Source organism: Canis lupus, chromosome 22 (assembly GCF_011100685.1).
Source record: "Canis lupus familiaris isolate Mischka breed German Shepherd chromosome 22, alternate assembly UU_Cfam_GSD_1.0, whole genome shotgun sequence".
Lineage (NCBI taxonomy): Eukaryota > Metazoa > Chordata > Mammalia > Carnivora > Canidae > Canis > Canis lupus.
This window is the reverse complement of record NC_049243.1, coordinates 48509404-48529589: the sequence shown is the minus strand read 5'-3', so window position 1 is coordinate 48529589 and position 20186 is coordinate 48509404. Positions and strand designations below refer to the sequence as shown.

Sequence of the window (20186 nt, the reverse complement as noted above, 5' to 3'; positions counted from 1 at the left end):
AAAAAAAAAAAGGTCTAGTGGCTATTTACTCCTGGTATGTGCAGGAAACCCGCAACTGCCAGTGAAGGTCACTGAGAACCCAGACCCAGCCTTAAAGGAATTTAACATCTCTGTGGGAGGCAAGAGCCATAAAATAATAACTAATGACACATAATCAAGCGATAAACGCCAACACCAAACGATGCTGTGAATGTTAGCGAAACTTCAAAGTCACCTTGGATGTTTTCAAAGTATCTCCTATCAGTCATCTACAGAGTGGAGGTCACATACTCAGGAGCTAGTATTTTAACTTATGTTTAACAAATCTGTTCCTACCTCCAAACCTTTTCCCCCATGGTTGATCCTATTTCCATAGCCCAAGCCCCAGCTGCTACCCTGTGAGGAGTCACCTGAAACGCAGTGGAAATGAAGGACCAGCCTGTTTATCTTTAGAGCTGAAATCAGCTGTGGCTGTTTTAACTAGTTTCCTTTTTTGTTAATTGTGGTTAAAAAAAAATCCATATAGTGATACTTTTTTTTTTTTTTTTTAAGATTTGACAGAGAGACAGAGAAAGCAGAAGTAGGGGGAGAGGCAGAGGGAGAAGCACTCCCCACTGAGCAGGGACCCTGATGTGACTGGATGCCAGGACCCTGGGATCAATGACCTGAGTTGAAGGCAGATGTTTAATTGACTGAGCTACCCAGGTGCCCCAGCAATACTTCCCATCTTAATGCTCCTTAAGTGTATATAGTTCACTAGTGTTACATATATTCATGTAGATCTCCAGAATTTTTTCCAGTTTACAAAACTGGAACTACATTCTGCTAAAACAGCTCCCTACTTCCCTTCCCAAGCCTCTGGCAACCACTGTTCTACTTTCTGTTTCTATGAATTGGACTACTCTTGGTATCTCATGTAAGTTGGACTCATGCAGTATCTGTCTCTTTGTAGCTTATTTCACTTAACATCCTCAAGGTTCATTCATCCACATTACAGCATGTGACAGCATTTCCTTCCTTTAAGGCTAAGTCTATTCCATAGTATGTATATTCTACATGTCAGCCACTCATCCAACACACATTTGGGTTGCTTCTACCTCCTGGTTACTGTGAAAAATGCTGTAATGAACCTAGTACACCAATAGCTCTTCAAGATTCGGTTTTCAATTTCTTTTTAAATATATACCTAGAGTTAGCACTGCTAGATCGTAGGGTAATTCCAGAGGAACTGCTGTATTTTCCATCGTGGCTGCCATTTTACATTCTCACCAACAGGGCACAAAGGTTTCACTTTCTCCATATTCTCACCCAGTATTTGTTAGATTCTGGTTTTTTGATAGCAGCATCCTCATGGGTGGGAAGGGATATCTCACGGTGAATCCGATTTGCATTTCCTGAATGGTCAGTGATGTGTGGCATAACCATTTAAAGATTGAGAGAATACTGGGAAAGCAATAAAGGCTTGTGTTTTCAACCTGGACCAAGACATCAAAGGAACTATTTTCACCAGAATCAGTGAATGGACAGACGTGAGAAACACAAGAGGATGATGTGGGGAGGTGCTCCTCAAGAACTCTCAAGCTAGCACTCTCCCATTACAGATTCATGGAAAAATGCTGGGGGAGGAAGGAAAATTATTCAAAACCAACCTACTCCTGTGGTTCGCTTGATTGAAACAGCCAAGATTCCTCATCTAATGCAGTTGCCCATACCACAGGTCTCATTTCAAATATGCAGATGTGTGATTTAAGAGGAACCTTGGGTGCTACGAGTCTCCTCCACTTACTAGGAAAAGGTCCTATCCTACACAGTGCTCCAAAGGAACCAGAGCAGAAAAGTGGTGCATAAATTGCAAAGCTAGGAGTCACGGCACCAAATGGCCCAACCATTTCTCAAATGATACTTCATAAGGAAGCTGAACAAGGAAGAGTCGCTGTACTATACGTAGGCACTGAATGAGATCTCAACAAAACTCACATGTGAGTCCTAATCCCCAGCACCCTATTTGGAAATAGGGTCTTTGCAGATGATCAAGTTAGAATGCCTAGGGCCCTAAATCAGCAGGGGAGAAACAGAGACACACTGAGAGAATACCAAGCAAAGATGAAGACAGAGACACATTTACAAGCCAAAGAACACCAAAGATCATAAGCAAATCACAAGAAGCTAGGGGAGGGCCCGAGAGAGATTTCTCCCTCAGAGCCGCAGAAGAAACCCAGTCCTGCCAACATCTGGATCTCAGTCGGTTTCCAGAATGGGGAGAGGATACATTTCTGTCATTGAAGCTGCCCTGTCTGCGGTCCCAGGTTGTGGCAGGCCTAGCAAACTAGAACACATTCTGTTTCAACAAGGGTCAGACTGAGTCGTTACGTGGCTGAGGAGCCCAGGAAACAAGACTACCTCTAATGGGTCACCTCGATGTCACAGCAGTTAGTGCGGCCAGCAGGCCTCACTGACACCACAGATGGCCTGGAGGGATCATGTGGGTCCACGGCACCCAGAAAAAGAACTTCAGTCCAGTACCTTGTGTACCACCCAGCAAAGACCAAAAACAAAACCAACTCCCCAGGCCCCTTTGTCAAGCATTTTAGAAGCCAGACAGAGGGCAAAAATAATTTTGGAAGCTAAGCAATGTAGCTCATACCCACATAAAACCTCTCTCAAACAGCCCTGGGTTGGCAGGGCGCCGAACGGCTGCTGGCAGTGTCTGGTTGAACCAGTTTTCTGGAGAAAATTAGAGTTTTCTTTTCTAAGACTGCCATGTACCTCTTAGGAGGTTCAAAAGAGAAGGCAGTGGTGAGCACTAATGGAAAAGCCCACCTTACAAAAATCGCCCTGGGGATGGAAAGGAAGGGGGAGGGGGAAAGAAAAAGACAGACTAGCTTTGTTATCAGCAAGTTCACGGTTAGCAAACACTAAGACTTCGCCTGGAATGAGGGTTTCCTCTTTGTTTTTTTAAAAGATTTTATTTCTTTATTCATGAGAGACACAGAGAAAGAGGCAGAGACACAGGCAGAGGGAGAAAGAAGCAGGCTCCCTGCTGGGAGCCCCATGTGGGATCCCGGGTCTCCAGGATCACACCCTGGGCCAAAGGGATATGCTCAACCACTGAGCCACTCAGGTGTCCTGGGTTTCCTCTTTAGAGGGGAATAATGGGCAAGAGCTTAAACCAGGAGCAGTCTGGGCAGGGCAGGGGCCCAGACACTTCATCATGCGGTCAGCAAACAGGGACACTAGTTATCCCGATGACATCTACCTAGATGCAGGCAGCTGTTAAATACAACCGAACCCCAGCTAACGAAGGAGAAGAAATACTTCCCAGCATCGTGTTACAAAACCAGATATCCCATGTAACAGCTCCAATAAAATACATCATCTCGGTACTTGCTGAAAGCATTAAATCAGGCCGAGGGATAATCAGATGGCTAATAGGGATATTTAAGTTGTGTTTCAACTCCTATTTGGTATACACTAGAGCCACACACAACTCTGGTTGGCTTTTTTATCTTCATCTTTTGGATTCCACTGATGAAATCACGTGCAAATTATTATTTTTTTTTTTTTTAAATATTTCCATCAGTATTTTCTTTTTTTTTTTTTTTTTTTTTTTTTTAATTTTTATTTATTTATGATAGTCACAGAGAGAGAGAGAGAGAGAGAGGCAGAGACACAGGCAGAGGGAGAAGCAGGCTCCATGCACCGGGAGCCTGATGTGGGATTCGATCCCGGGTCTCCAGGATCGCGCCCTGGGCCAAAGGCAGGCGCCAAACCGCTGCGCCACCCAGGGATCCCAATCACGTGCAAATTAAAGCATGTCCATGAATCACAGGATTGATATGTGAATAAAGGTATCTGTGTCGATGTCTGCCAGGTAATGCAAAGTCCAGCGGGAGATGGGACTAAGGATGGAGGGGTCACAGGGTGTAAAGAGAAACCCCTCACCCAAGGCTGAAGTGAAAGCACAAGAAAAGAAACAAGCAGAAGTTTAGAGGTATGAGCTAGAGGAAGCCACACCTGGTGGTCTTAATTTTCTGTGAGGTGGTAGGCTTGCTCAACCCCTAAGATAGCATGTCCTGGCTCTTCCCCATTCCCCCTGCTGACTGGCCAGGACAGCCTGCTGGCCATGGTGCCATCGTTTGTAGTCTTCTAGTTGGGCTCAGCAGGAGGAGACATTGATTGGAGACACGTGGCAGGAACAGAGGTGGGCTTTTCATCACCCACCTCTCTTCTCCCCTCCTTCCTTCTTGGCCCTGCTAGGGCTCTGGTGATGGCCATCACTCCTGCTGGCCAGTCCATCCTGCACGGCCACACCATGAGCGGCCTAAGAACCAATCCCTCTTGGGGCACCTGGGTGGCTCAGCGGTTGAGCATTTGCCTTCACCTCAGGGCATGATCCCGGAGTCCTGGGATCAAGTCCCACATCAGACTCCCCACACTGAGCCTGCTTCTCCTTCTGCCTATGTTTCTGCCTCTCTCTCCCAAATAAATAAAACCTAAAAAGAAAAAAAAAAAAAAAAACAGTCCATCTTCCTGCCTCTTCAAACCTAAAGATGACAGCGCCCCGTGGGGCCACAGGAGAGTACACTGCACTGGCCAGAAGGGACTAGATGACCTGCCACGGCCACACTGTACACAGCAAAGCAGTGACTAAGGGCTTGCTATCAGAGGAGCTAGAAAGCTCCAATGACCAGGTAAGATCTGAGGTGGTACATTTGCAGCAGCCACAAGCCTCTGCTATTGTATACTTTTTTCCAACATCCCTTCACTGGCTGGTGTTGCCACAAAGAAGAAAGGAGCTGTGGCTACTGCCAGCATCACAGCAATGCAAGGGACAGACACCCTAACAGAAGTCACTGGGTTCTGAACCATGAGCAGAGCATCAGTGAGGGAGAAGAGGTGGCTACAAGGGTGAAGAGCAGAGGTCATGGGAGGGACAAGATGGAGAGGCAGATCAAGTTGGATTCAAAAAGCCAATGTCACCATGGACAGAGGAGAGTAAAAAAAAAAAAAAAAAAAAAAGTCACAGAATGCTAAAAGCATGGGCTTTCATAAAAATGTTACCAAGTATTTATTATTGAACATCTATCACATTCCAGTGTCTCCTGTACCTTCAGAGCCATCACAAATGCCTTTTACTCTTATTTCTGTTCCTAGTTTAAGGGGCATATACTCAGAATCAGGAATGGAGGAATGCTTTAGATTATAACTCTTACAATGAGTTTTTAACTGCCTTCCCCTCTACCAAAAATAAATAAATAAAAATCTATTAACTGTTCAGTGAGAACAAAGACTAGAGGGTTTTATTTTTAACAGGTGTGCTAGGGAAAAGGCATCTTGAGCCTCAGGGTGAGACAGACTTTTTTCCTTCATTCTCTTAATGTTAACTATGCATCTGTTATGGGTTGCATTGGGTTCCCCGAGACTCATATATTGGACTCCTAACCCGCAGTACTTTAGAATGGGGCTTTATTTGGAAATAGGACCTTCACGGAGCTCATCTAGTTCAAATGAGGTCATTAGGGCTGGGGTCGTCATCTTGCAGAGCTGGCATTCATATAGAAAGAGAAAATTGGAGACACTTACCCAACACAGGGGGAACGCCATGGAAACGTGGAGGCTGAGGTGGGGGCATCACATCTATAAGCCCAAGAACATGAGACCACCAGCAAACCACCAGAAGCTAGGGGAAAGCTGTGGAATGCATCCTCCCTCACAAGGATCCAACCCTGTGGACACCCTTATCATGGAATTCCAGCCTCCAAATGGAGATGGAATACACTTCTGTTGTGGAAGCCCCCAGTCTGTAGTATATGAATTGCCTGGTCCCAGCAACCCTAGGAAACTAATACAGATTTTAGGTATTTTTTCCACACTCTAATAACTCGACAAATGCTCTTTGGTCTTGCTTTTCAATGTTGTAGACATTCAGCCTTCTATCTAGGCCAAAGGTAATTGAGCATGTGTGTTCTGTTTGCAGACAGAAACAGCTTCTGATCACTGGAAGATGACCTAACAGCCTAAGGCACCTTATGCTACACCTCGTAAGTAAACTGCCTCAATGGGGCACCTGGGTGGCTCAGTGGTTGAGCATCTGCCTTTGGCTCAGGGTGTGATCCCGGGGTCCCTGCAAGGAGTCTGCTTCTCCCTCTGTGTCTATGCCCCTCTCTGTGTCTCTCATGAATAAATATATCTTAAAAAACAAAAAAAAAGTAAACTGCATCAAAATTAAATGACAAGCTGAGGACTGCTCTCACCCCCTCCCTTTCTAATGACTTGGAACCAGGTCCTTTCAAGACCCCAAATTTCAAGGCTCTCCCAGCCTGGCCTTCCCTTCAGCACCGTGTGCTGAAGAGCATAGCTTCTGAATGACAAGGAAATGGAAATGCTAAAACAGAATTTTCCTAATACAAATGGAAACCAAGCAATCAACCTCCATTTGATACTTCCAGTCTGTGCAATTTACATAATCACTATGAATCTTAGAGGTTCATTTACAGAGTCACAGATTCTTCTTCATGATTAAGAATAAGGCAGTGCCTTTTATTAGCAACATCAGCAACGTTCCTTTCCCGTCAATTACAGGAAGACGCGATTTCTAGTACAGCGGTTGTCATGGAAAGCCTGTGCTGGGTGATGTCCTAGTCCTCTGCGACAGCAGGAAGCCACCCAAATTGTGAACCTAAGGGCTGTACGGTCTCCCGCTCTCTAGGTGCTCCCATCCAGTGAGATGCCAAGTGTGATCCACTCTACCTCCTCGATTCCTCCTGGGCCTTCCACCAGAGTCTGTATTGGTAGACACCACAGAGACAGGACAATGACCCAAGGCCTCTGGTCACTGGGTGTTCCTCCTGCAGGCTTAGCCCTGTTCAATCCCAGCCCCCCAGCCCTGGCCACCTAAGGGCACCGATCACCAGCACGTGCCAGGAGCCAGCATGAGTGACCTGCTGGGTTATCCTCAGGGCTACCCTCAGGGCTCCTTCTGGCCCTGGACATTCTAATGATGTGGGAAAAGCAAGGCTTCAATGTACAGATGTGCAGGGCCAGGACCCAGCTCCCCCCACTTCCCAGCTCTCTGACCTAGACCAAGCCCCTCATGGCCTGCAAGCCTCATTCATGCTCCATTCACTGCTCAGCCACAAGTGACAGAAGGACAGACTTATCGGCACAATGTTTGGCACATGGCAAGGGATTTTTAAAAGGCAGTCATTTTTATTCACTTTCTTATCACTAGCCGCACCTTGCCTTGTGTGTTCATAAACATTTACACAACTCCTATCGTGTTTTCCAGGTCACTTTCCATAAAATAACACCAGAGCCACAGATTCCACTGTGGGAATCTAGTCTAGCTTCCTGTTTATATAAGTAAGGAAAGAGAAACCCAAAAAGCAGTCACTTATAGTTGCAAAGTGTTAAAGCCTTTCGGAACTGCTCACTTACAGAAGACCCCAAATTCATCAAAATCATTCCATCCCTTTCATAGCAGTTAAAATGTCCAACTCAAATGTTCAAAGAGATGAAGACACTCTTGTAAAAAACAGCAGATAATTAAGAATAAATCAGTGTGATTTATGTTCATATTTCACATTAACATTCAAACACAAGAGTACCTCACCAGCTAAGCACTTCCTTCAAAGAACCCACAGAATCCACACCGTGAAGAGCTGTCCTGGAAGTCTTGACAGCCTGCATCTACCTTGAAAACCTTCATCCAGCTTGTGCTAGAATGCACATAAAAATTAAGCTAAAAGAACACCCCTCCATTTCAAAGCTAACGAAGTGGAGGCATAGAGAAACTACAAATACATTAAAAAAAAAAAAAAAAAAAAGAAGTAAATGTGCTTTTCAGAAACAGAATTCAGAATTCATCACAGCTGTCCAAGTGATACTTCATGCTTACAGACCTTCCAAAGTCACCTGGGATACATCTATTTTAGGAAAAACCCTCCAAAGAAAGGTCAAATCAACTGTAAGACTCCGTAGAAAGCTATGGGGCGGGGGGGGGATACTTTAGGAGGGGGAATTCCACTTGACAGGAGCATACTATTTTCATTTTATCTTAAAGTGCTTTCACACTTTTCCCCCCAATTTCACCTAGCCAAAAACGCTAGCATAATCTCAATTCTGTTCAAGAACAACCCAGGAACTAAATCTTAACAGGATAAGAAAAAAAAAAAAAAAGACACCTTTTAAAAAAAATTATTTATTCATGAGAGACATGCAGAGAGAGGCAGAGGGGGAAGCAGACTTCCCATGGGGAGCCCAATGCAGGACGTGATCCCTGGACCTGGGGATCATGCCCTGAGCTGAAGGCAGATGCTCAAGCACTGAACCACCCAGGTGTCCCAAAAAAGACAAACTTTCTTGAGAAGTGGATTCGAGTCCAGAGCTCTGCAGTGTTTTTCTGTCTGACTCCGCCTCAGCCCCACAAGGTAGGCATCCTCCACACTTAGGGAGGAGATAGGCTGAGAATGGTTATCTTACACATCCAGAGCCACGCAGCCAGGGAGTGATGAAGAAGCCAGGATCCAGTGTCCTGGATTTTCCCCTTCTAACCTCCTGTTTCCTGGAATCAGATAATTTATTATCTCCCATTAAGAGGGTGATAGGGGAGCAGCTCTCAAACTCCCTATGTTTTCTCAGCATATTGGCCCATTTTAACATCAGATACAGACATTCTCAATTACAGGTTTGGTTTTTTTTTTGTTGTTTTTTTTTTTTAATTTATTAGGTTCTGAGAGACTTTCAGGGAGAAAAGAACAAACAGCTGTATGGAATTCCTGCAATCATGTCAGAGCTACGAGCAGACTTTGATCACAGGCATCTAAATTCAAGTTGAAAGGAACGCACACAAACATTTCGGGCCAACATCTAAATTCTACTCTTGGCTTTCAAGGAGCTAGAAAGGAAGGCTAACAGTATTAGGCTGAAATGATTTATGAAGAAAAAGTTTTAATCTATTAAAATGGCCTTTAAATTTAACCTCATGAGGCCAGACCCAGACAGCACCATTGATCATTCCAGTTAAATAAAAACCAGAAAGGACTATGCAAAGCAGAGTGAACATAAAAATACTATTTCAGAAACTCTGCTAATAAGAAGAGCCAAAAGCAACAGAGATAAGGAAAGAAAGAGAGACTTATTTTTAAAACGCTGGGTGAACTGGTGAGATTTCTTCCCCTCATTCTGGTTCAAACTGCAGCTGCTTTAAGAGCTGGGCATACACAGCTCCCTTCGGTTTTAAAATGGCCAATTAAACTTTATTCAGGTCTCACCACCACCAACTCCTCCCTTCACCACACTCCCCTTCCAAGTGCATTTCATGGAGGGAGGGGGAGGGGGGGGAGAGAGAAAGAGAGATATCAAGTAGTCCTGGAACCCGTCTGCCTTCTAGCATCACTCTAATCTGATCAACTGGAGGGAACAACCCACCCCACAGCCAGGGATCAGTAATTCCAGGGGAATAAGAAGCCCAACATTTCTAAGAAAGGAAGATCCATCCCCCCCCACACACACACTAACCCCTGCCCCCTGCCCTGCACAAGACCTTCAGTTAAATATATATTCCATCTCTTTGGGGACAAAAAAGTAAAAGCGACTTTCAGCGGCTTAGGAAAAAAAGAAGGAAGGTAGAGGGATGAGACACATAATTCATACAAAATAAAGACCAAGAGAGAGAAAAGGAACGTGCTTTCCTAAAGACAGTTGCTCTGGGGGAGGCGTCAAGCGGAGGTCCGCAAGGAAGCACGGAGCTTTAAAACCAAACTAGTCTGACTCCTTTTTCTGAGGTCTAGCTTCTGAAGACAGCTTTAAAATTCTAGGACCATTTAAGACCTCTTGAAGAACCAAAGCACTCAGAGGACAAGCTCTCAAAGGATGTCAAGCCCAGTCCCGGTGAAAATTAGATATTGAGTTTCATTTCAAAAGGTAAGAAAATGATCTTTAATCATTTAAGAACGGACCATAAGAGGGGCACCTGGGTGGTTCAGTCGATTAAGCACCTGCCTTCAGCTCAGGTCATGATCCTGGGATCCTGGAATGGAGCCCCACAGCAGGCTCCCTGCTCAGTGGGGAGTCTGTTTCTCCCTCTGCCTCTCCCCCCATCTATGCTGACTCTCTCAAATAAATAACATCTTTTTTAAAACAAAACAAAGGATGGAGCATCAGAGACACCTAAGTAGTTCTGAGCTAACACAGGCCATTTTGCACCCAGTAATAAAAACCTCTATGGACTCTTATTAGGACATGCCAATTATTTCTTAAAAATTTTAAAGGTCTTCTGTCTCCAACAAACGGATTTCCTACTATTAATGTGTTGTCTAGAAAATAACTGATTTCTTTCATTCTTTTCATTCTTCTATTTTCCACTGTCAACTCAATATAGGTTAGCCTTAGTTCACTGAGATTGAAGCAACACCCCCCCACACAAATTAAATACTGACATTTATCATAAATATCATATATAAATATCATATATGCTGCATAAATATCATATATAAATCACAGCACACTTGTTCACCCACACCACCTTTTTTTTTTTTTAAGTACTTTGTAGGTAACAGTAACTTCTGTGTCCAATCAGGTCTGGTTGTTTTAGAGGGTTTTTGTTTTGTTTTGTTTTGTTTTTTTAAAGTTCCTTTTCCTCAAAAAGTTTACCATCTTCCTGGGCAATTAACAAATACTAGTCCGGGAAAGTTAAACAATCCATCAACAAAGATGTCAACGCAGAGTCCCAGCTTCCAAAAAAAGGGAGGAAAAAAGGCCTTTAACATCATCTTGACCAAACACCTCATTTTGCAGATAAGCAAACGGGGTCTCAGCAGGGATGTAAAGGACCTAATTAAAGAGAAAAAAAGCTCAGAGTGCCGTGGTTCAAAGTCTAATTAGAGGTGCAGAAAACAAGCACTGTAAGGAGAAAGCACAAGACCCCTAGGAGGAGCCACAGGGGCCCTGGATGGTTGGTGGGGCGGTGATAAAGGTGTTGGAAGCGAAGCTGGGTGGCGTTTACAATGAGGAAAGCACCAAATAGCTCAGAGAGGAGAATGTGGTGACCTTCCCCTTGGGAGCCATTGGAAAGGTGGTGATAAGTGCGGGGAAGAGGGGATGGTATTGGGGGTCATGCAGGCGGGGCTTCAAACCCAGGCCTATCTTAAATCTGTGCAAAAAATGGGGGAAGGGATTAAAAGCTCTTCCCAGGGTGCCTGGGTGGCAGAACATTTGCCTTCGGCTCAGGTTGTGATCCCAGGGTCCTGGGATCGAGTCCCACATCAGGGCTCCCCACAGGGAGCCTTCTGCCTGTGTCTCAACCTCTCACTCTGTGTCTCTCATGAATAAATAAAATCTTTTAAAAATTAGTAAATAAAATAAAAGGTCTTCCCATGGGTGCCCTGACCTTAACAGGAGGGCAGCACAAACCACCTCTCCAGTTGGAGAGTCAGAGGACTGAACGTAGGTGTTGGCAGGCAGGCACACGCGTCAGGTGTCTGCTGGGTCCAGGCACCCCCAAGTGTAGGACTCGACAAGCAGGAACACAAGAGGCTGGCCCTGTCCATCCTACCAGCTCATTCTATACTCTGGAGTCCCAACCAAGCAGTCAACAAGAGCAGGTCTCGCATGCAATGCTAACACAGAAGGTGAACTGGCAAGGACAGGGGTGGAAAATGAGGACACCACAGCCCCAGCAGCTCAGCGGCCTAGCCCTTGAGCTGGGAGCCTCCTTCCAGCCTCCCCACACTCACAAATCCACTTCATCCTCAGGCATCTGGGAGCTATACACGCTTCTAGGGGAAGTAAGGACAAGACACAAATATACGGAAGGCACAATGACAGGACCCTCTGATAGCTATGGTTGACACGGAGCTCCTCCTGCCACAACTCTCCTCTCGCTGGGCCCCGCTGGGCATGCTTCTGGAAGGCTCCCACACCGCTGCCAGCCTGCCTGCACCCGGCCAGCCACTCCTGCCAGCTCAACACAGACCAGGTGTCTTCTCCCATGAGCAGCTTTCCCACATGTTTTTATCGGGGCTGCTCCAAAGCAGCAAAAGAAATAGGCTCCCTTTTATATCCCCTGCTCTTCTCAACTCTTCCTACAGTGACCTTGCTAATGAAAACACAAACTGAATAAACACTTGGAAGAGAAAACCATCTGCTTCATGCAACCAGCCCAACGTCAGTAGGAACAGTGTTTGTTTACCAGTGGGGTCAGGAAGCCAGGATATATAAAACCTTCTCAGAGATCTTAAGTGGGGGATGGCCCTCGCTGGGGCCAGAGGGGGGCAGGGAGAAGTGTCATTAACCCTTTCGGATCTGCAGGAGGCACTTCACATTAGAACCTCGGGTGGGAAGAGAAAGCTGCAGATCACAAACCACAGGGTGAGGCTTATTTGCACAGCATTTTCCACATAAAGATGATAAAATGCCATGTAAGATTTTACTATAAATACTGTGTTTGAACTTTCCACTCTGCAGAGGAAATACCTCAGCCAACTGTCCAAGTTCAAGAGCAAAGGTGGTTGTTAAAACTACCACGTAGAAGAAACTGGAGCTCACCACTGAGGCTTTCCCAAAGGTTAAACCCTTAAATAGCTCTTTAAGAAAGGCTATGAACAATAGAGATGACCATGCAGTCTACAGTTTGGTTATTTGTGGTTGCAAATGTTTAGGGAATTTGTATTTTAAATGACTCCACCTGCTTTCTACCCTAAAACAAAACTAATGAGGAGAGGCCCAGGAAATTCAATCCCCAAGGAAATACAGGGTTGGGAGAAGAATGTTCACAAAGGGAAACCGCCAGGATGGCTGGCCATGTGCCCTGCTCATCTGTGTGGTGAATGTGAGTGAGGAAGGGGAGGGAGGTCATTCTCTGGAGGTGCCCAATCAAAGGAACGATCGATCACGTGTGGGCAAGGGCGACACTTCCAGGGTCAGAAGCTCAGCCTTATGAATTCACAGCAAAAAGTTGCAGAGCAAGGTTTTCCAGCAGTTATGGGCATATGTGCACCGTGCTCCCATCCTGAGTGCTAAGACTGAGTCACTGTGGCCGGCCTGATGCCTTCCAGCTGTGCGAAGGCCTGGCTGTTTCTCTTCTTAAAGAGCACAAGGTAGCAATTTAGAATCAGCTCTGTCAATAAAAATGCTGATAGCTGCCTTTTTACAGGCGGTTACAGAAAACATCTGTTACCCACTGGTTGAGAAGAAACACTCTGGCCAAACTAGAAAAGTTAAAATAGGAATGGATGAGACATGTGGAAAAAAAAAAAATGACATTAATTCGACTTGTAAGATAAACTCATTCTAATGTGCAGTCAGTAAACAATTTAATGAGCACCTAATACATGCCAGGCACTGTGCTAGGTGCTGGATTTGAGACACTAAGGCAAGGTCCCTGTCCAGCAGAGTGGCAAAGGCACCACTCATCTTACTTGTATTAAGTGCTTAGTATGTGCCGAGTTGGTCCAAATAAAGGGTATGGAACAACTTTATTACCCTAGAAGGAGGTAGGGTTTATTATCAGCCTCATTTTACAAAGGAGAAAGGAGTCAGGAAAAAAAAAAATGGAATTTGAACCCAAGCAGTTCAGCTCCACCCTTATAATAGGTGTATAAGCAAAGAGGTCTGAGGGAGGGAAGAAAAGGCCTCAGCCACTGTCTCAAAAATTAGTGTCTGGGTAAAACCATTAGGGTCCTTAAGGGTGCATAGGAGTTTATGGGGGAGGAAAGGAAAAAAGTTCCTTCCAGACAGAGGGCTTATAAATGCAAAGCACAGACATCAGCAGTTATCAAGTAAAATGGTCTTAAAAGATGAATACATACTTCCATTCCTATTTCTTAGGGAGATCCCATACAGCTCCTAGCTAAAAAGAACAGCTAGGAACCGTCTTGCATGCTTTGGTTTAGGAAAACTGAAGAAACGCAGTCAAATATAGTTCATGCACCCAACAGCAATATTTGATCACTTCTTAATCCAAACCACACAAGGGAACACCACTTAATGCGTAGCTAGAGACTTGGGCTCAGAAGTCCTTAGCACAGTACCAACAGGAAACCCTGAAACTAAATACCTCACCAAACCAGTCTGGCAACGAAGAGAAGGCAAGGGAAAGGGGGAGGGGGTACATGTTCCAGAAGGCCTAATTCTAACAGGCTGGCAGGTGCACTCATTTATGTTTACAGTTTCAGCAGATTAGCATCAGCCTTGTTCACCAGAATACACAGACATTCCCCAAGTCGTTCCCCAAGTCCTTGAAAGACGGGAATTCCACAACAAGAAAATAAATGTACAATAAATTGGCAGTTTGAAACACAGGTATTCTGAGGTGTATCTTTCCCCGAGACACTTAATGGTAATTCACACTCTCGGAACAATATTAAGATGAATATGATTTAGTGAATCATATTGCGTAAGTGATTAAATGATGGGTTACAGACGTTTATGTCGGCTATTAAATCCCAGTCCCTCTAGCCAACAGGAATAATAGACGGATCGTCAACACTTTAAAAACAGGTTGTGTTCCCAAAGTTGTTTTTAAGTGGCTGTTTAGAATTTAGGAGTTTTTTCTTCTCCATTGACAATGTCAGATGCAGTATATAGTCCCTGAGACAGAACACAGAAAACTAAATCCAAAGTGTGCTGTGAGGTCTATGGACCCCAATCCATGTAAGGGGTACAGATTCCGGATGAAAAGTACAGTCCAAGTTCTAGAGAGCCAGAAATGCTCATCTCACCCTCCCAGCCTTGGGCCCAAGAAATTCGCATCTGCTTGTAATTGGTGCTGGATCCCTTAACTCCAGCAGGAGGAGACTGCAGAGGAGGAGGCAGGGGCTTGGAGGAAAAATAGCAGAACCATAAAGGTAAGGGGGTGAGAGTCAGGGTACAGGGCTCCCACGGATGAAAGAGGCCAAGGCTCCAGCTTCCTCCTTCTCTGGCTGGCTCCCAGACACCCCAATTCCTCCCCTGGCTGCTGGGATGGTGGACCTCTGCAATTCAAGGGCTGCCACGCTGTGGGCCTAGATCAGGGTTTTTCTACACTCCCTCAAACACAGACATCCACTTCCTCTTGACATAAAAACACGCATGCAGGTCTCTGATGGTTTTCTCAGGATTTTTCTAGCCCGTACCTTAGAGAAGTGGGGCATGCATATATATACACACACACACACACCCCAATGTGGGAGGAATACCTGTAGTGAGCTAATCAGAGCTGCATCCACAAGACCCCAATTCCATCCAGTTCAAATATATACATAGGATACATGCCTCTACAGACACATACATACTTGTATAGGAAAGTCTGTATAATTCAAGTGCTCTGCCCCCTGAGACCACTAGCAAGGCAGTGCATGCATGAACCTAAAAACTGGGACAGCTCAGAACCAGAACAGATCAGAGCAGTGTGGTGGGGGTGGAGAGGGAGAGCGGACCCCCTTCCTGCCATCTCCCCCTGGGCACTGACCACTGGGGAGGAGATGAACCTCCCCGTGCTGAAGGCTACCCACACACTTGAGTTCACAGATATACCCCAACTTACTGGAACTTCAAATGCCTCCTGGGTGTCATCCAGCATCTGGATTTTGATGGACATGAGTTTTCCGGAAGGTGTTGGGGGCAGCTTCTGTCCATGTTCTAAGGTGCTGACCCCTGAATTTTCCGGGGCCCCCAGTCGAGATCCCGGACTTGGCTTCTGCTCTATTTCTCCCATGGTGAAAGCAGACTACACAATTATCTGCAGAAAGCAATGAGAAAGAAAGATGCATTAGAAGAGGAGACTCGGGGCACCTGGGTGGCTCAGTCAGTTGAGCATCTGCCTTCCGCTCAGGTCATGATCTCAGGGTCCTGGGATCAGGCTCCTCATTGGGCTCCCTCCTCAGCGGGGAGTCTGCTTCTCCCTCTGCCCCTCCCCCTGCTTGTGCTTTCTCTCTAAATTAAAAAAAAAAAAAGGAGGAGACTCATTTCAAGCACCTAAGGGACATCCATGGTCCCCAACAAGCCTTCCTTGAATCCAAGGATCCGCAGCTTGGTGGGCTCTTGGTCCCCTACACAGGACTCATGTGTGGGGAGGCTTCAGTGCATTCATGAAAAATAAGGTCACCTTCAACCACCAACCAACATATGCAAATAGCTGTGCATATTTTAGCATATTTTCTTTCCTAGTTTTTTTTTTTTCTTTCCTAGTTTTATAGTCCTCTCTTATTCATACTCTGAATTCAGCTGTGTTCAACCTATTACTCAGTAAGCTAGGCACAACTTCTTGAACCTGGATGGAAGAAGACAGACAATGCCTAAGCCATACCATTAGCATCCATTAATTATCTCCTATGGACACACTAACCTACTAGGTAACACGGGTATTATAAAGATGAATAGATAAAGCACGTATGGTTACTCACAGGGTAACAATAAAGACATAAGAAAAGCAGAATTTTAGAAAAGCCCATCTGAAGAGGATCTACCCTACAGGCTGGAGAAAGATGGATGGCGGGAGCTGTGGGGACTGCGGGAGGTTGGGGGGGGGGGGTTGTCTAGTGACAAAGCTACCGTGACAGTCTGTGCCTGAGGGGAAAAAGTGGACAGTGGTGATTGAAAGGAAAATGTGAGGCCATAAAACCCACTTTTATGGAAAAATTTACCCATTGTTGTTAACAGTAAGCGACCCAGAGGAGGATATAAAAGTATAGCAATGACTAGAAAGTTTTATATCAGGGCAGACAGGAGAACATGGGTGGGAAGATGGGAGTTTGGGGACTTTCAGGGTTTTGCAGGGGAAGCTGCAGCTGGATTTGGGTGGAGGGTTCAGAGTCCATCTCGCTGTAAAAGCAAAAGCCACAATGAAAGCAAATGGCAGGGTGGTGGGGGGGGGGGGGGGAGAGGCAAGAAAGCAAAGAGAACCACTGTGCCTAGTCAAGAGGGTGGTCATGGGCTGAATATTGTTTCCCCACAAAAAAAATTTTTAAAGATTTTGGTTGAGAGAGAAAGAAGAGAGTATGAGTTGGGGGAGAGCCAGAGGGCAAGGGAGACTCCCCACTGAGCAGGGAGCCCCGATGTGGGGCTCGATACCAGGATCCTGGGATCATGATCTGAGCCAAAGGCAGAAGCTTAACCAACTGAGCCACCCAGGCATCCCTTCACCACCACCCCCAAATTCTTATATTGAAGTCCCCACCCCTAGTATCTCAGAGTGTGACTTTATCTGGAGAAAGGGTCTTAAGAGAAAGATTACATTAAAATAAGGCTATTAAGATGAGCTGTAATCCAGTCCAACTGATGTCCTTATAAGAAGGGGAAAGCTGGACACACAGAAACCAGGTATGCTAGAACAGAGGAGCAGCCACGTGAGGACACAGGGAGAAGGTGACCGTCTGGCATCCCAGGAGAGAGCCCTCAGGAGAAACCAAGCCTGCGGACACCGCAGTCTGAACCTCCAGCCTCCAGAACTGTAAGGAAACACTTCTGTTGTCTCATCCCTGTCCCCAACCTGTGGTGCTTTGTTATGGCGGCCCTGCAAGAAGAGTCCATGCAGAAGATGGGAAAGAGGCACAGAAAGAACCTGGAGACTGAGAAAGTTAGACAAAGGGCACCAGAGGGGTCGCCTGTGGCATGAGGAACAGAGCTAAGCAAGGTGTCTTACGTATTTGAAATCACCCTTCAGAAGCTTTGTTCAGAAAAAATAATGCAGTTTGCAAATCTCATTTGGTAGATTGTCTTTCTCCTGAAAAGCTGGGCTGCCGGAGGTCTCCAACAAAATTCCATCTGGAAGCCCCTCCCCGCTTCCTCTCAGCACTCTCGCTGTGAGGCCAAAGGCTGGCCCTGAGGTCAGCAGAGGGGAGCCTCAATCTGGCCCTTGACTCCAACCACCCTAGCCTAAAAAGATGCACCCTTGGGGTGGATGGAGAAAGGGTCTGACGACCGCCTAGAAACACCACTTACTACATATTTCTCCACAAACTCTTCCACCAAAGCCCATGAGAGAAAATTATTCCTTTCTATACAGTCTTTCAAGGTTGGGTTCTGTAGCAAGGCAACGCTAAAGGACCAGCCTTTCTGAAAACTGCACCTCCTTTTTTTTGAATGCCCACCTGGGACTTCACAGATCTGTTATGAAAGGAGCTTTCTAATTTCTGCCCCAAATAAGCATTCTCTAAGAATCTAGTTCTAATCTGTCCGCTGTGTGATTTCTGCTTTGCTTAACTCACTGTTCATCTCGAGAGGTGCGACTGGGACCAGGCTCATCTACAGTACCGAGCACGGGGCCGTGCAGCAAGTGCCAACAGGTCATCTGCTTGTTGAGTGAATCAGATGTGGGTATACACATCTGATTAGTTATGAAATCAGTTTAAAACTACCTTCGCCAACTAAGCAAAGTTATTTCCCTGTCAGTTTTCTGCTTGATGTCTCATGGTTAAAAATAAACGCAACCTCCAGAGAAAACGGACATGGGCTCAGTGTGCCAGCCCCAGCCAACTCTGTACTTTTTCCTCATTTAATCTTGATCCCTCCCTGCCTCTCAAAGCATCCCCTGCTGCCTTCCTCCTCCTCCTCCCTGCCCTCCATCAGGATGGACAGGCCCGGCCCCCTGGCCTCCTCTGCTGAGTCAGGGAGATGTGGCTCAGATGCCCACAAGGTGGGGATGGCAGGGAGGAAGGGGCCTGGTCCCCCACATCACTCCCACCTCAAAGGTACTAGAGACCCTCCCTACAAAAGCACTTTCACCTTGTCCTGCCTGAGCAAAGGGCAAGGCCCCTCATCTCCTAAACTGAACCCGCTCTCTTCCTCAGGCCCAAGATCTCCAGATGACGATGTACTGTCAATTTTAGCACCTTGGCATTTAGAAATTAAAGTGAGTTAGTTATTAATAGATATTTAGTACCTTAAATTCCTTTCCCTCCAACTTCAAGTGATCTCATGCCTGTATTATTTCTACTTCTGGTTATGGACATTTCAACAATGTAGTCGCGTCCTTTGTTTTCCTAGCTGCATGCAGACTACTGCTGTACATGGAAACTACTGCTCAACTCAAATATAAATCTAGCTAAGATGTCTGAGTTGAGCATCCTAGGAATGTCACGGGAATATCCGAGGAACGCTGGCAAGTCAAAAATGGGTGACTAGGGTGATGCTGGGTATCAGAATCTGAGGGTCCAGGAACACAACACAGCCTCCTAGGCAAACAGGTCTGACAACCCTAAAAGCCTCCTGCTTATACAGATCAATCCAGGCTCCATTTGGACTTTGCCTCCATAACCACCTCTGACTTCCGAATTCCTTAAGGAATGATCAAAGTAAGGCAAATTAACACTTCTTTCCTTGTGGTACATTTTTACTGACACGACCATTCCAGACCTGAAAGTAAAAAGCTTCTCCTGAAACGACTTTATTCTTTGGCTGTATGAAACAGTAACTACAACAACAACAATTTTTTAACTGGCAGAGAAAAGACGAAAAAGTTAGAAGTGCCCTGTCATAGTATCCTGGCTTCAAGACTTCCTCTTGGGGGCTAACTGGGTGGCTTAGTCGGTTTAAGCATCTGCCTTCTGCTCAAGTCATGATCTCAGGGTCCCAGGATCGAGTCCTGCATTGGGCTCCCAGCTCAGCAGGGTCTACTTGCTCCTCCCCTCCCCGGACCCCTCCCTGCCCCTCCCTTCTGCTTGTGCTCTCTCTCAAATAAATGAAAAATTAAAGAAAAAAAGAAAAACAAGAGAAAGACTTCCTCCTAGAATGTACCCAAAAGCAACAAAACACACACACACACACCCTCCATCCCTGAAGAAACACATCTATACCTCTAAACCACAAACTAGGGGAAAGAATCACGATCAAGGGCAGATAGAGGAGAAGGAAAATGCTTGGAAAGGCTGCCCAAGCCTGTAGAGTCGTGCTCTCCAAACATGGAAGATACCCTGAGCAACAAAGCCAGCAGGAACTTTCTGGGAACAATGGGAATAGATGCAGAGGTTAGTACAAACAGCTTCCCTGGGTGCCCACTAAAGGTAGAGCTGATGGGGTAACAGCACAGGTAGGACACACCAGCAGGACAGTCCATCGCCAAGGCCAGGTGCAAAAGACAAGAAAGGGCACTGGGAACGCTAGCAGTCCAGCAAGCAGAGAAAAACAGAGGCTGAAAGGATTATACACACACACCCTCAGGTCACAACAGTTCCTATGAGCCTGGGATGCGGCCCTGTCTCCTGGCTCTCAGGATGCTCCTACAAATAACC

The 20186-nt window shown here is 45.9% G+C and overlaps 1 protein-coding gene across 1 annotated transcript in view; it reads right to left on the bottom strand.

Moving 5' to 3' along the window:
• Positions 1-20186, bottom strand: part of FARP1 (FERM, ARH/RhoGEF and pleckstrin domain protein 1) — a 285921-nt gene that overhangs the window by 208338 nt on the left and 57397 nt on the right. Inside the window, exon 2 of the mRNA XM_038569904.1 lies at positions 15503-15697. Within this exon, the coding sequence (XP_038425832.1) occupies positions 15503-15673 (171 nt within the window). The 5' untranslated portion in view covers positions 15674-15697. The remainder of the gene's footprint in view (positions 1-15502; positions 15698-20186) is intronic.